At 38.4% G+C, this 15,000-nt stretch overlaps 1 protein-coding gene across 1 annotated transcript in view; it reads right to left on the reverse strand.

The window, feature by feature from the left end:
- Window positions 1–4,592: 4,592 nt before the first annotated feature.
- Window positions 4,593–15,000, reverse strand: part of LOC307265739 (unconventional myosin-VI-like) — a gene marked incomplete at its 5' end in the record, with an annotated part of 81,461 nt that continues 71,053 nt past the window's right edge. The window contains 2 exons of the mRNA XM_080047534.1: window positions 4,593–8,306; window positions 10,100–10,318. Coding sequence (XP_079903660.1) covers window positions 8,107–8,306; window positions 10,100–10,318 — 419 coding nt within the window. The 3' untranslated portion in view covers window positions 4,593–8,106. The remainder of the gene's footprint in view (window positions 8,307–10,099; window positions 10,319–15,000) is intronic.

Raw genomic sequence — 15,000 nt, forward strand, 5'->3', positions numbered from 1 at the left:
GACAGAGTAATTGTGCACAAGTTAACCATAGGCGTGGCTGTCCGAGTGGTCTGTTGGGTCATTCACATTTTGAGGAATCTACATTTCAGTTTTTAGAGTTACAAACAACATGCAATATATATCCAATTACACTTATAAGTCTATATAAAACAATGGTTAAGTAAGCATTCCAATATCTGAGTCCAGAGATATATCATATGCAAAATCTGCTACCACAGTCTCTTCATCGTTTCCATAGCTTTAGATTTTTCTTAAATCTTCATCTCTACATTACTTATTGGAAATGCTCTTAATGAAAAAAAATGTATTGTGAATTTGGTAGAAATGTTGTCAGTAGTTTATATTACAAAACCAAAATGTTCATTCTACTCAAACATATGCCTATAAATAGTAAAACGAGAGACACTGAACATTTGGAGTGGTCTCTTAATTTTTTCCAGAGCTGTATATCATACATTTTAAAAATAGCGCTAAACAGGAGTTCCACGACCATACGTTTACAATAAAATTCCCGGCTAAATAAAGGGGTGTTTAAGTGTCATTAACCTGCCTACAGTCATATCCACCTCCACATCAAAACAGATATATTGTCAAACATATTTTTTTATTTTTACTTAAAAAAGGTGCTCCGAGGAACTTTCTGTTTGTGTTAATTCTAGCGCCCCCCTTTGGACTGAAGCGGTAGTGTTTTTACTACGCCAGCTGTTGTTCCTGGGTGAGCGTATATACCCATGACAAAGGCATTAAGAAAAACTATGTAAAAAAAATAGCATTCTTTGCACTGATGGTCTCGTTTGCTGTTACATGTAGTTTATGATCAGAGGAAAAATTAGACTGTTTCAGAAATATTTAAAAAGTTCCTCGTAGCACCTTTTAAAGCACATCTACAAGCTCTGGTATGTCCTGTTTTAAGTGTAATATTTCCCCCTTTCGAGTACACACACATTTTGTTGAGTTGGTAGATCGTCAAATATATATTCTCTTGTACATTTCCTGTAAATAGTCGATCATTGTTATTCTGTATGTGCTGCTTTGAGGGGGATATTGACCCCCAAAACCAAACTGTGATTTTGACTTTTCTTTTTAAAAATGTTAAATGTTTATTTAAGTTAATAGTAAAAAATATAAACTGTGTTGATTAAAATTGTGTTGGCGTTTTTTTTCTCCTAATTTTTTTAATTGCTACAGTGCGTAACTTTTGTCGCCACCATGAGGAATTCTGAGTAATTAACAACAACACTGTCGGTTACATCTACATGAGGTAAAGCCTTCAGTGATGGCTCATGGATTTTATACCTTCTGCTGTACGTCCAGGTTTTTTCTTACTTTCGCAGTAGAATCAACAACTGAAACATTTCTTGGGCTCTTCTTAGGATTTTTTTCTGAGCTCCTGCACCAGTGTCAGGGGGGGGTGGGGTTGGGGGGGGGGGCACCAGTTTGTAAACGCTGCCATACTGAGAAATACAGAGAGAGTTTTGTGGAGCTGATAATAGGCTTAATTAACGTTGTGTCAACTCGTTTGGCGATGGCTTGAATGTAACGTCATTTAATTTACAAGATAAAAAGTTACACACTATAGCTTTGAAAAGTTGTGTGTCAATATTTGGGGATTTTTTTTTTTTTGTCAGCGACATCATATAATTCATGGTAAATGGACTCCACTTATAAAGCTCTTTTCCCTGGTTTTTCACAGACCCAAAGCGCTTTACATTGTTTTGTACACATTCACCCATTCACACACACATTCATTCATACACCGATAGCAGCAGCAGCAGCTACCACACAGGGTGCAGGCTAACTATCAGGAGACATTTAGGGTTCAGTGTCTCTTTGCCCAGGGACACTTGGACATGTGGTGGGGAGACGGGGGATCGAACCACCGACCCTGTAACCCAGTGGATGACCACACTACACACACACACACACACACACACACACACACACACACAGAGGGACACTTGGACATGTGGCTGGGAGACGGGGGATCCAACCACCGACCCTGTAACCCAGTGGACGACCGCCCTACACACTTCAACACACACACACACACACACACACACACACACACACACACACACACACACACACACACACACACACACACACACACACACACACACACACACACACACACACAGAGGGACACTTAGACCCTGTAACCCAGTGGACGACCGAACCGCCCTACACACACATGCATATTATGACACCAAATGATATTGCAAGAAAAGGACAGAGAGGTGAGGGAACAAGGAATGCATTTTATTTTATTTTATTTTTTATTTAATCAGTTTAGGAGAATATCAGCGTTAGAAAAATGACAAAGGCAGTGTTTCCCCAGGGATGATTGTAGTGTGTGTGGAGAGCAACAGATCGCAGAAAATGCAGAAAAATCACTAAATAACTTCACGTTTTTAAAGGTCAGAACTCGCTCAACACTGAGGTCTTAAAAAAACCCTTTTTACAAACCAGCATTAACACACACATAGACAGATATAGGAGCAGTTGAAGTGAAGGTTTTTTTTTCGTGAAATCTGAAGGTGTTTTGGATGAGATATTCATATCCAGTGTTAGTTTACAAGCACGTCCTAAAATAATTCAACTTTTTTTGGAGATGTTGATGTTGATCGGAACCTTAAAATATCAATTTTTTTATTATATTGGAGCAGTCGAAGTGAGGTGTTTTTAAAATGTTGGTTTTAGTCTCGAAAATAAAACATCTGCACAGAGCGGGTCGGCTGATGATCAAAGGGTTGGAGCAGGGGTCCCCAAACTTTTTTCACTGAGGGCCACATACAGAAAAATCTACGAAGGGCCGGGCCACTTTGCAAAAATAACACATTTATCAGGACATGTAGCTGCTCTGATGTTTAGTTTCATAGTGTCTTCGTAAATTGTAATCCTTCTTCACGGCAACACTTTCCTTGCATATTAAACACACACATTCCCCCTCTTGTTTATATGCCAATGATACACCCAGTGTTTTCTGCCTTTGCGTCCAATGTCCAGCAGGGTGAAAATAGTATCCAGCCGAGATCCCGACCCTCCTAGGGGGGTCCGGGGGTATGCCCCCCCGGGAGATTTTTTTAAGTTTTTAAAGCGAAATGCATGAATTTGGTGCACTTTGAGAGGGAAATTAAGAGGCCAAATCTGAAGAATTTTGTATGAAAAAAAAATGGAGACACTGTCAGATGAATTAGAAGCTATTGGAGAAGGACACATAGATTTTCCATAATAATATTAATTTAAAATAAAATATTATGCAGGGTCCTCTGGGATGGGCTTGTTGCTCATTTTCTTTTATGGGACATATTTGTCTGTAATATAATGAGTGCATTTAAATTATTTAAAAGCGCCATATTACATTATATTTTTAAAATGTGCCACGGGCCAATCAATCAGTGTTTGACACCCCTGCACTAGTGGGTTAACTAAGAAATGCAAAAAAAATATATATATATATATATAAAAAAAAAAAAAAAAAAAAAAAAAATTACATTATCTTTTTAAAATCGGCCGCGGGCCAATAAAAAGCGGGCCGCGGGCCGCATTTGGCCCGCGGGCCGTAGTTTGGGGACCCCTGGAGGTTCGATTCCCCGCCCTGCCACCTGTGTCATGGTTGTTGTGTCCTTGGGCAAGACACTTCACCCACTTTGCCTCGTGTGAATGTCGATAGTTAGCCTGCTGCTATCGGTGTATGAATGTGTGTGTGAATGGTAACGTGGGAAAGGAAAACAGGTCTCCCTTGTAAAAGAGTCTCCGTTCTCAATGGGATTTACCTGTAGAAATAAAGGTTAAAAACTATGATGCCCAAATCGTTGCGCAGCTGTTGTAGAAGAAGTGATTATTTTCCATCAGACTGTCAAAATTACTTTAAACTATAGATTATATTTGGTTGTTGTATTGAGATGAATGTTACTCAATAATTGACTTAAAACAGTAATATTTATTTGTATATTAAAAAAAATAAAAATGCCTAGACAAAATGATAGCTTGAAATGAACCAAATTAGTTTTTTTTGTCAGTACCAGACTATCAACCCCTTCAGTCTCTCTTTGGTGCATTCAGCTATTGATTTTAAACCCCTGCCTTTCTCTGTATGTTAATGCCGTTTGTAAAGAGGGTTCCTTACTTTAAAAGCTGCTACAAGGAACTTTCAGTTTGTGTTAATTCTAGCGCCCCCTTTGGACAAAAGCGGTAGTCTTTTTACCACGCCAGCTGGTGTTCCTGGGTGAGCGTACAGTCGTATACCCCATGACAAAGGCATTAAGAAAAACTATATAAAAATAGCATTCTTTTTTTGCACTGATGGTCTCGTTTTGCTGTTACATGTAATTTATGATCATCAGAGGAAAAAAATTTGACCGTTTCAGAAATATTTTCAAAGTTCCTCGTAGCGACTTTAAATAACAACACAGACCTTTCACTTTCACTTTCAGACAAATCGAAAAAATCACCTTCTTCGTCGTGCAAGTGACGAGCGTAAACGAAAAGCGGAGGTTTTACGTCGCAGTAGATTGTCTTTAACGTAATTATTCCAATTTTTTTTTTTACATCCCCAGCAAATGCAAGACCTGGATTTTTTTTTCTTCATCTCATCTCATTTCATTTCAATTTATTTATTCATTTATTGCATCGCTCGACAATCTCCCAAACGAACGCCCCTCAAAGCCGAAGAAGTACAAACTGTGATTTTCAAAAGTAAACATCAGAATATCACCGTAGCACGTTGGCTTCATATACACACACACATGAACAGTACTGCAAACGTTTGTATATGTAGAAAATATTCAGTGTCGACTCGTTCCTATGTGAATGTTCCAGTTGTGTCGGGTGCCAGTGCGTTTGTAAAAGAGCTTTTGTGTCCAACATATGAGTTACATTTTTAACATGAGATTTTTTTTCTCCAAAATAAAACAAATTCTAGAATATCAAATCAAACGATAATTAAAATTTTTTAAATGTTCAAACAAAAAGTCAGGTTAAGATTGTTAGATTGATTAGGATATCAGTGACAAAACGTTGTGAAACTGCCTTGGGAATCACTGCATTGGCAATAGGATGGTTCCTCGTGTAAAAATATATCTAATTTTTAAGACTTAAGATGGTTCGTACGGAAAGAGAATTAGGGCCACCGGGAAAGGAGAGGAAAAAAATGTAAAGTAAAAATGAGGTTGGAGCCCATTGTCTGTCTGTCTGTCTGCCTGCCTGTCTGTCTGTCTGTCTGCCTTATGACCATAGCAAAAATGCATCGTTTGGGTTTTGTTTGTCTGCCTGCCTGCCTGCCTGCCTGTCTGTCTGTCTCTCTGCCTGTCTGCCTGTCTGTCTGTCTGTCTGTCTGTCTGCCTGCCTGCCTGTCTGTCTGTCTGTCTGTCTGTCTGTCTGTCTGTCTGTCTGTCTGTCTGTCTGCCTTACGACCATAGCAAAGATGCATCGTTTAGGTTTTAATAACGTTTTGCTTATGAAGTTATTGATCCTGGCAGTTTGAAATCTGTCAATAATCTTTACAACTTTATATTGCAATTCTTTTCACAACTTTCTGACAAGTCTATAATGAAAAAAATAATAATTGCGCCTCTCATTTTTTCCATCCCTTGGCCCTATCCTCTCTCCGTAGTTATGAATGAGTTTTTGAGAATGTTTTTTTGCGAGCCCACGAGGAGTTGCATCTCAGCTTTTGCATAATTATTTCACATTTTCCTGCTTTTGCTTGAACAAACGCAGAACCAAGAAAAAACTAAATCAAAGAGCTCGAACTAAGTGCTCTGAAAAACAAAAATTATAATTAATGTTTTTTTTTGGACCTGTTCTCATAATTTTTTTTACACATTTTTAAATCACACACACAATGAGAAGAAAAATAATATCGATCACTACATGAACAAAATCAAAACGAGGTCTCAAGTTACATTCGGTTGGAAAGACAAAAGGAACAAAAATTCAACAAAATAAAAGCACTAGAAGTATATTAGCAAAATATTCGAGGAATTATCGGACACTTTGACAGATCCTTTGTGCAAGTGTGTTTCGCCCTGTAAAGAACCACATGTAAAATTACAATGTAAACAGCGGGTTTTTTTTTTAAAGGTGCTATGTGGAACTTTTAAGTCTGTGTTAATTCTAGCGCCCCCTTGGGACAAAAAGCGGTAGTGTTTTTACCACGCCAGCTGTTGTTCCTGGGTGAGTTGTATACCCATGACAAAGGCATTGAGAAAAAGCTATTTAAAATAAAAATAGCATTCTTTTGCACTGATGGTCTCATTTGCTGTTACATGTAATTCATGATCATCAGAGGAAAAAATTAAGACTGTTTCAGAAATATTTTAAAAGTTCCTCGTAGCGACTTTAAATGGGGGGGAAAGGGGATCAACCACCAGCTAGCTGTTACGATAGAATCGACAAATGTCAAAAACGTCAGTGAAATAAATCAGGAATGCATAATAATTACAGAAGGAATTAAGTATTTTTTCTAGTATTTTTTGGAAGAAGAGAGGCAGCTTAGAAAGTATAACAGAAATAAACAAACTACTTGTTGTGGCGATCAAACCTGGTTAAAGTAGCGGTAAGGGGTAAGGCCTCGTAGTTAAGACGTGCAGGGATGTTACAGAAAAATAAAATTCCTTCGAAAACAACCCAGATGTGTGAGAAGTAAAGATGGTGTCTGGAGATTCTGGAGAACGCTTGTTGTCAGAAAAAAAAAAAAAATTGTCAAAATCTGTTAATATCGAATCCAAGTGTTAATACACAGCCTAGGCTCTGTAAACTGGTATGTAAATAAAAAGGGGGCCCACCGTATAGCTAGCAGCATGCCTAGTTTACAGAACCTAGGCTGTGTATTAACACCAGATTTTTGTTGTTTCAGCACACACACACACACAGTACAGACAGGTAGCGGATCGTGAGGAGATATTCATGGATATTGACAGAAGTTTCGACAACAAGCGCTCTCCAAAAAATCACTTACTACACCTTTAAGTTAAGACCTGTCTGCATAGGGATCAATGCAAAACGTGCTTTTGCCAACAGAGCAAGACCAAAAAAAAAACAGAAAAAACAGAGAGAGAAAAAAATAAATCGCAGTTCAGTTGAATGCCGCTCTCCGTATCATTAGGTAGCTGGTGCATTTGTCCCTTTGTGAGTTGAGTTGTTGTATTTTTCAGCGTGGTTGTGTTTGAAAAAGCCCTACTAACTACTAACGTCTTCCCTCCTACATACTCAACATGTATATACTACACATACTGTCTACTTAACCATCCATTGTGTATGCGAGGTTGGTCGGACCGCTTACACTGAAGTATACAGAAGCAATAAAGAATAATAATTCTGTGTCGTTTTTTGAAAAGACGAAATGCATTGTGGGGCGGTTGAGGTTGAGTAGGAGTAGTAACCGATCCATACACAAAATCTCTCCAGAAGTAAGTACTCATCTGGGCATTTCTCACCTACACAACCGTCACATACTCAAATTGACGTCAAAATGAGTACGAGTAGGACGTTAGTAGGACTTTTAGTATGAGTAGGACGTTGGTACTTTTTCCTACTCATACGAACGTCCTACCCATACTCAAATTGACGTCAAAATTAGTACAAGTAGGACATTAGTATTTATTTTAGTGTGAGTAGGACGTTAGTAGGGCTTTTAGTATGAGTAGGACGTTGGTACTTTTTCCTACTCATACTAAAAGCCCTACCCATACTCAAATTGACGTCAACATGAGTATGAATAGGACTTTAATAGGGCTTTAAGTATGAATCTGCGGTGTCACTTGAACATGCTCTGTAGCATGGCTGTGGCGTAGGGCTTTTAGTATGAGTAGGACATTGGTACTTTTTCCTACTCATACTAAAAGCCCTGCCCATACTCAAATTGGCGTCAACATGAGAGTATGAGTAGGACGTTAGTAGAGCTTTTAGTATGAGTAGGACGTTGGTACTTTTTCCTACTCATACTAAAAGCCCCACTCATACTCAAATTGACGTCAACATGAGTACAAATAGGACATTAATAGGGCCTTCAGTACGAGTAGGACGTTATTAGGGCTTTTAGTATGAGTAGGACGTTAGTAGGGCTTTCCCAACAGAGCCCCTGTCTGTATGGACTCTGCGGTTTCACTTGAACATGCTCTGTAGCATGGCTGTGGCGTAGGTGGGCCGGGCCTGGCGGTTTTCGATGGCGCTGCGTAGATACTGCAGCCCGCCGCAGCGCTCCCAGATCTCCTCAAACTGCCGCGGGAGAATCTCCGCTCCTCGCTTACGGGACAAACCCGTCTCCTCCAAGCTCAACTCACACATCTCCATGTCATCTTTACCTGCAAGAGAGAAAGAAGGGATTAATCTGTGTGTGTGTGTGTGTGTGTGTGTGTGTGTGTGTGTGTGTGTGTGTGTGTGTGTGTGTGTGTGTGTGTGTGTGTGTCTGTCTGTCCATCTAGACATAAAGAAGTGACTTTGTCAACCTTTTTCTTAATTTTTTAGTTCGTTTTTTATATATATTTTATTATAATATATATATTTTTAAAGTAATTACTTGATTTTCTGTCTGTCTGTCTGTTTATCTGTCTGTCTGTCTGTTTATCTGTCTGTCGATCTGTCTATCTATCTACCCATCCATATATCTATCTATCTATCTATCTATCTATCTATCTATCTATCTATCTATCTGTCTATCTATCTATCTATCTATCTATCTATCTATCTATCTATCTATCTATCTATCTATCTATCTATCTATCTATCTATCTATCTATCTATCTATCTATCTACAGACAGACAAACTTCCCTTACTTTTGTTTCAATTCAGTTCAATTCCATTCAGTTTATTTAAGAAGGGAACAGTGCAAAATTAATAAAACACATGATCATACATGGGGTTAAAAATGCCAGAATTAGCCAAAATACTATTTTTCATCTGTAGTCCCTTGAACATTTTTCCTTTTTAACAGTCTCTAGATGGGGCGACTGTGGCTCAGGTGGTAGAGCGGGTCGGCTGATGATCAAAGGGTTGGAGGTTCGATCCCCGCCCTGCCACCTGTGTCATAGTTGTTGTGTCCTCGGGCAAGACACTTCACCCACCTTGCCTCGTGTGAATGTCGATAGTTAGCCTGCTGCTATCGGTGTATGAATGTGTGTGTGAATGGTAACGTGGGAAAGGAAAACAGGTCTCCCTTGCAAAAGAGTCTTCGGTCTCAATGGGATATACCTGTATAAATAAAGGTTTAAAAAAAAAAAAAAAAAGTGTGAGGAGTATAGAGAAGTTTGGCCAAAATCAATTCCTCAGTCGATACTCAAATCAAAATGGCTCCTCTTCATCGTGCGCCTTTGATAAACGGTCAGGGTTTTGATTTTGTGACAGAGCTGCAGATTCATAACAGTCATCTCTGATCATAACGCACCGTCAGGCCTTTCTCCATCCAGAGGCTGTAAAGAATATTGGGGCTTTTATTTTTTAGGAGTCTTTTTGCTGGACGTCCAATATATATCATCTAGTGGAAGTTTTGAAGTGTTTTCAACTGAGGAGTCTCTAAGCAGACCAGCATAGTAACACATGTAATGTAAAGCATTTATAGACAGCTCTGGAAAAAATGAAGAGACCACTCCAAATGTTCAGTGTCTCTCGTTTTACTATTTATAGGCATATGTTTGAGTAGAATGAACATTTTGGTTTCATAATATAAACTACTGACAACATTTCTACCAAATTCCAATACATTGTTTGTCTTTAAAGGAATACTTCACCAATACGGAACCGGCGTTCTATCATTATAAAATCGCTATTAGGGGAGAATGGGGTAAAGTGAGACACATTTTACATTTGCTCCCCTCTAAGCAAGCTAAAATTATTTATCCGTTGACTTTACACTTTTCCCATTAATTCAGCATGTTTCCTAGCGATGGACATTATCAGAATGTATTCAGGACGAAGGGCAGTGACATCACACATGGTAAATTTTTTTTAAAGAAAATATAAATGTTTTAATTACATTTTTTTTTTTTTTTTTTTTTTTTTTATTGTTTTAATATATTGCCCTAAGTGAATACTAAAGTGTCCCCTATTCCCTTCTTCTCATACTATTATCCCTGCACCCCCCTCCCTCCCCATACTAACCTGCCACCAGTAGTATGGGCTGTTTATCCGGGTGTAGCTCCATCTGTCTGGCGATCCAGGGCCCGTCAAAGTGCGCGTACCACCAGCCCTTCTTCTTGCCCTGCGGGTCTTTGTACTGGTCTCCCGGCCGGATGAACGGGATGCGGAAGTATCTCTGCTGTCTGTTCATGGCCACCTCGTGCTGACGGGCAGGAATGGGCGGGGCCGAGTTCAACTGGGCTGCGATTTGATTGGACGGGGGGGAAAAAATTTAATAAAAAAAAAAGTTAGAAGTCTTATATATATATACAGCTCTGGAAAAAAATTAAGAGACCACTCAAAATGTTCAGTGTCTCTTGTTTTTTTCAATAAGTTATGTAGAGATGAAGATTTGAGAAAAAATCCAGACTGGTCCCTTAATTTGATTGGAAGGGAGAAATAAAATAAAAAATTATAAAAAAAAAAGTTAGTAGCTATTACTACATTGGCACTACTTTTACATTTGGAATTTTAAGTATGTAGAACTCAAAATGCAATCCAGTGCAATCCAGTGTTAATGCACAGCCGCTGCCTAGGCTCTGTAAACAGGCATGAGGCAAGCTACGATGGCCCCCCTTTGTTTACATACCAGTATACGGAGCCTAGGCTGTGTATTAACACTTTGTGAGTTTTTGATTGGACGCGAGAAATTAAAAAAGAAAATTAGGAGTCTTGTATTGAACCAAAAGAATACTACATTGGCAGAACTCAAGTGCAATCCAGTGTTGATGCACAGCCGCTGCCTAGGCTCTGTAAACAGGCATGAAGCAAGCTACAGAGCCTAGGCTGTGTATTAACACTTTGTAAGGCTGTTTTGATTGGATGGGGGGAAACATTTAATAAAAAAAAGTTAGAAGTCTTATATATATATTTGTTTTTATGACATGTGAATGATAATAATGGTTATCCCAACATAAGATAATTAAATGTAGGCAGTTTGAATTAAAGGTGGAGTCAGGGATTCTAGAGAACGCTTGTTGTCAAAATTATTGTTTTGTACAAATGGTAGATGTTTGTGAGGAGATATTCACTGATTTAGACAACAAGCGTTCTCCAGAATCAGTCAGTGCGTTTCCATGCAGACTCATAATCGGATAACTAAACGAATAAGACCTCAACAGGACTTTTAAACTGCATGTAAACACCTTTATCCGATCTACTTCGGACACAAATCGGCACAATAACGGACAAGAGAAGTCGGATAAGAACACCTAGATAATTCGTTCATTGTCGGCTTTCTCTCTGCATGTATACAGCGATCGGATATCGCATATCGGACTTCTCGTTCTGTGCTTGTGTGCCTGCGCGTGATAGGCTACACCATGGGTTATTGACGGAAGAGAACCGGACGTGGCTCTAAAACCACTTGTTGAAAGCATGGTTGAAAGGGCTACAGCGCCGATTTCTGAAAGGCCATGTATACTCAGACAAGTGACACGGTCCGTTCGAGTGTCTTGTTCGATATATGTGATAATCCAATCTAGTTGTGCCATGGAAACGCACTGACTGACTCCACCTTTAAACAAACCGTATATATATATATATAAATAAAGAGTTGGGCAGCTTGCATAGATGATAGCAACCAATAGCAAGCAACCTTGTTTCCATGCAGCCTGGGAAAAAATTAACGGGATTTTTTTTTAAAAATTTGACTATCGAAAAGAAAATCCAGTGTTAAAACACAGCCTAGGCTCTGTAAACGGGCATGTTGCTATAGCTACGATGTGCCCCTTTTGTTTACATACCAGTTTACAGAGCCTAGGCTGTGTATTAACCACTTTGTGAGGTGCCTAAATGTCCCTTCATATATAATAAGCATAAAAAGTATTGCAGAAGTTTTTTTTTTTCAGAACACAACACAAAAGTCTGCTGCATTCTTGTGTTGTGATGTAACAATGTGATGTCTGTGAAATTCCAATTTTCCACTTGAAAAGTGAAGCGAACAGGCCGTAAAATATGGAAAAAAAGATTAACTTTCTTTTAACAATTTGAAATGTTTTATCTACATCTGCACAACAATACTACAAGATTAAATTATTCCACGGGTTGGCTTTTGTTCTGAGCTAAGATGTGGAGATGATATGGCTGTGCTGGTTTGATTTATTTTTCCTATAATTGAATATTTGTTCTGGGTATTTTTTTTCCCGTTTCACTGGCTTCCAATTTTTCTTATACGTATCAAAATGTGTTAATCTGTTCCAGTGTGTGTTGTTGGCGTGACGATACAATCCATGAATAAAACAACTGTCTGCACACATCCTGACTGAGCGTGACACAGAACAAATCCAGCAATTTTGCCAGAACGTGTTGATGCAATATAATTCTTATCAATGTTCAACTTAAGACTTTACGCTGCATTAACAAAGAACAGAACACTATAAAAAATTCAAGGCAACTGTCTTAGTTTTGAGGATAATGTTTAATCCCATGTCTAGATATTATTGTGTCTTGTTTAGTTCTTACCTGCCCAGGGACTACAGGTGGAAAATAGCAGTTTGCTAAAACCTGGTACAATGCATCTCTCTCCTCTTGTTCCGAACAAGGTTAATGTTTCTTTTGTACATTGTCCCTGTCAAATAAAGTTATAATAATAATAATAATAATAATAATAATAATAATAATAATAATAATAATAATAATAATAATAATAATAATAATAATAATAATAATAATAATAATAATAACTAAACATCTTTAGTGTGAAGACAAACTGTATACATTTGAGCCGACTTACTATCTTTTGTTTAGCGCACCATGACGCAAGTGAAAGCACAGGTATAAGATATGGGTCGCTTTTAAACGTAGATGTAAGCAGGCAGTTTTAAAAAATCAGATAAAAGGTAAAAATGTGTGTTAACAGAATTTAATTTGCTTTATTGTATAATATTTTAATGCACAATACATGCTTTCTGCCTATTGAACTTTGTCCCAGTAGATTAAGAACTCCAAAGTGTTTTGCTACAAGTTTGTTGTTTAGCCTTGAAAAAGAAACTGCCTAATAAGATTTTGGCCCATACAGAGGTATGACGCATTCATGTGCACAGTAATTTCACTCCCCATATTCTGTTATCAGACATTATATGAAGGATAACACCAGCTGAGATGAATTTCTGGGAATATCTGCCAATTAAAAACATTTCTGCTTTCGCCAGCAAAATAAGGGCTGGACACACCAAACTTAGTATGTGTTTGCGCACACACCAACTTCTCTTGCATATAATCTCTGTACACTGTTCATTCGATGTATTCAACCATGTATCAATCCAGGTACATTGTTGTTTGACCCTTGTATGCTGTTTGCAAGTAAATTCACCTGCTTCCAAGAAGGCCTGACTCAGTTTCAATTATTCAAACACTTGGTGAAATAATTCTAGTAACAAATGGTCCTTCGAGATTGCCGGATCCAACATCCTCATCCTCTGGACGAGAAGAGCCTGCACCGGGCACGGGGGAGTCCACGACTCTCGACAAAAGACCTCCAGTGAACATTGCTACAAAAGAGGCTGTCAGCAGACTCTACTTGGACGGAGGAGGGGTGACGGAATCCAGAGCCAAAACTGAGCGAGTCGGGGCTTTCTTGAAATCAGGTGAATATAAACAGCTGATTTTGTTTTGTCCAGGAATTATGGTAGTTCCTTTGTTTTATGTAGATAAACTAGTTTATGAAGCAGTATTTCTCATGGTTTTACCGTAAGGGAGAATAACTGATCGTAGTGTTTGGGAAAATGCACTAAAGAGAAAAATATTTCAACCTATAGTGTTTGGGGAGATGCACTAGAGACAAACCTATCTCAACCTATAGTGTTTGGGGAGATGCACTAGAGACAAACCTATCTCAGCCTTTGGTGTTTGAGAATTTACACTGTCAAAAACAAAAGTCTCACGTACGTAATTAGATGATCATTAGTGTGGGGTCGAGGGTGGTCCCTTTATTCTGACAGATATAGTTTGTTCCATTAAACTGAGAGTTCTTTGTAATTCGGGAAGGTTTTGTGGAAACAAATTGATATCTGGCTGCTTGTTGTTACTTAGCCTGGGGATATAGTACTGCTCCAGGGAGTTAGTCTATGACAGGTTGTTTATTTGTTTTGTTTTGTTATGTTTGTCAATAGTCTACAACTGCAGAGTAGACTTATTTGTTTTGTTTAGAATACATCAAATAGAGGGTGTTCTAGTTTTAAATTGGTGAATTTTGTTAATCAATTGGAGGGAATAGGGGTGTTCACCCTGTTTAAATAGATTACTGGGTAATTTGATATTAGATTTTACATTTTAAAAATTAAATTACTTGTAAAATGGATACATTTGATATAAAAATAAGCAAAGACCAGCTTAAAAGCCTCCTTAAGACAAGTGAAGAACTAACATCTCAACTCCGGCAGCTAGTTACAGCCTGTGAGGAGGTTGTAATTAACAATGAGGTAATTCACCCGACAGCTGAAAGAGGCAGAGAAAAAGAGTTTAATAAGAAACAATGGGGAGGTGGGAAACAGAGAGGGGCCACAGAGAAAGAAAGGCAAACTGGGTGTTTCAGATGCGGCCAGAATGATCACTGGCTTCGCAAGTGCCCCCATCCCAGAGAAGGAAAAAATCAATCAGAGAGAGGTGGTGGCCAAGGAGATGAATAAGAGAATGTTGTTGAAAGTGTAAGAGGAAAAAGATTGTTTGGAACTGATTGTTTATGGATGTTATAAAGAAAGAAAAAGTATGTAGGGGAAGGGAGATAAAAGGTTTTAGTAAGTGTGAAACGCTTTAAAGTTTAGAGCTGAATATCTTGCCAATTCCAGCCCCATAGTGAACCTTAAAGATTAAAGGTGCAGTCAACCATTTAAAGTCCCAGCATAAACTTAAAAAAAGCGTTCTTTTGTGTTCTTTTTATGAAA

This window comes from Ammodytes marinus (assembly GCF_949987685.1).
Source record: "Ammodytes marinus genome assembly, chromosome: 19".
NCBI lineage: Eukaryota > Metazoa > Chordata > Actinopteri > Uranoscopiformes > Ammodytidae > Ammodytes > Ammodytes marinus.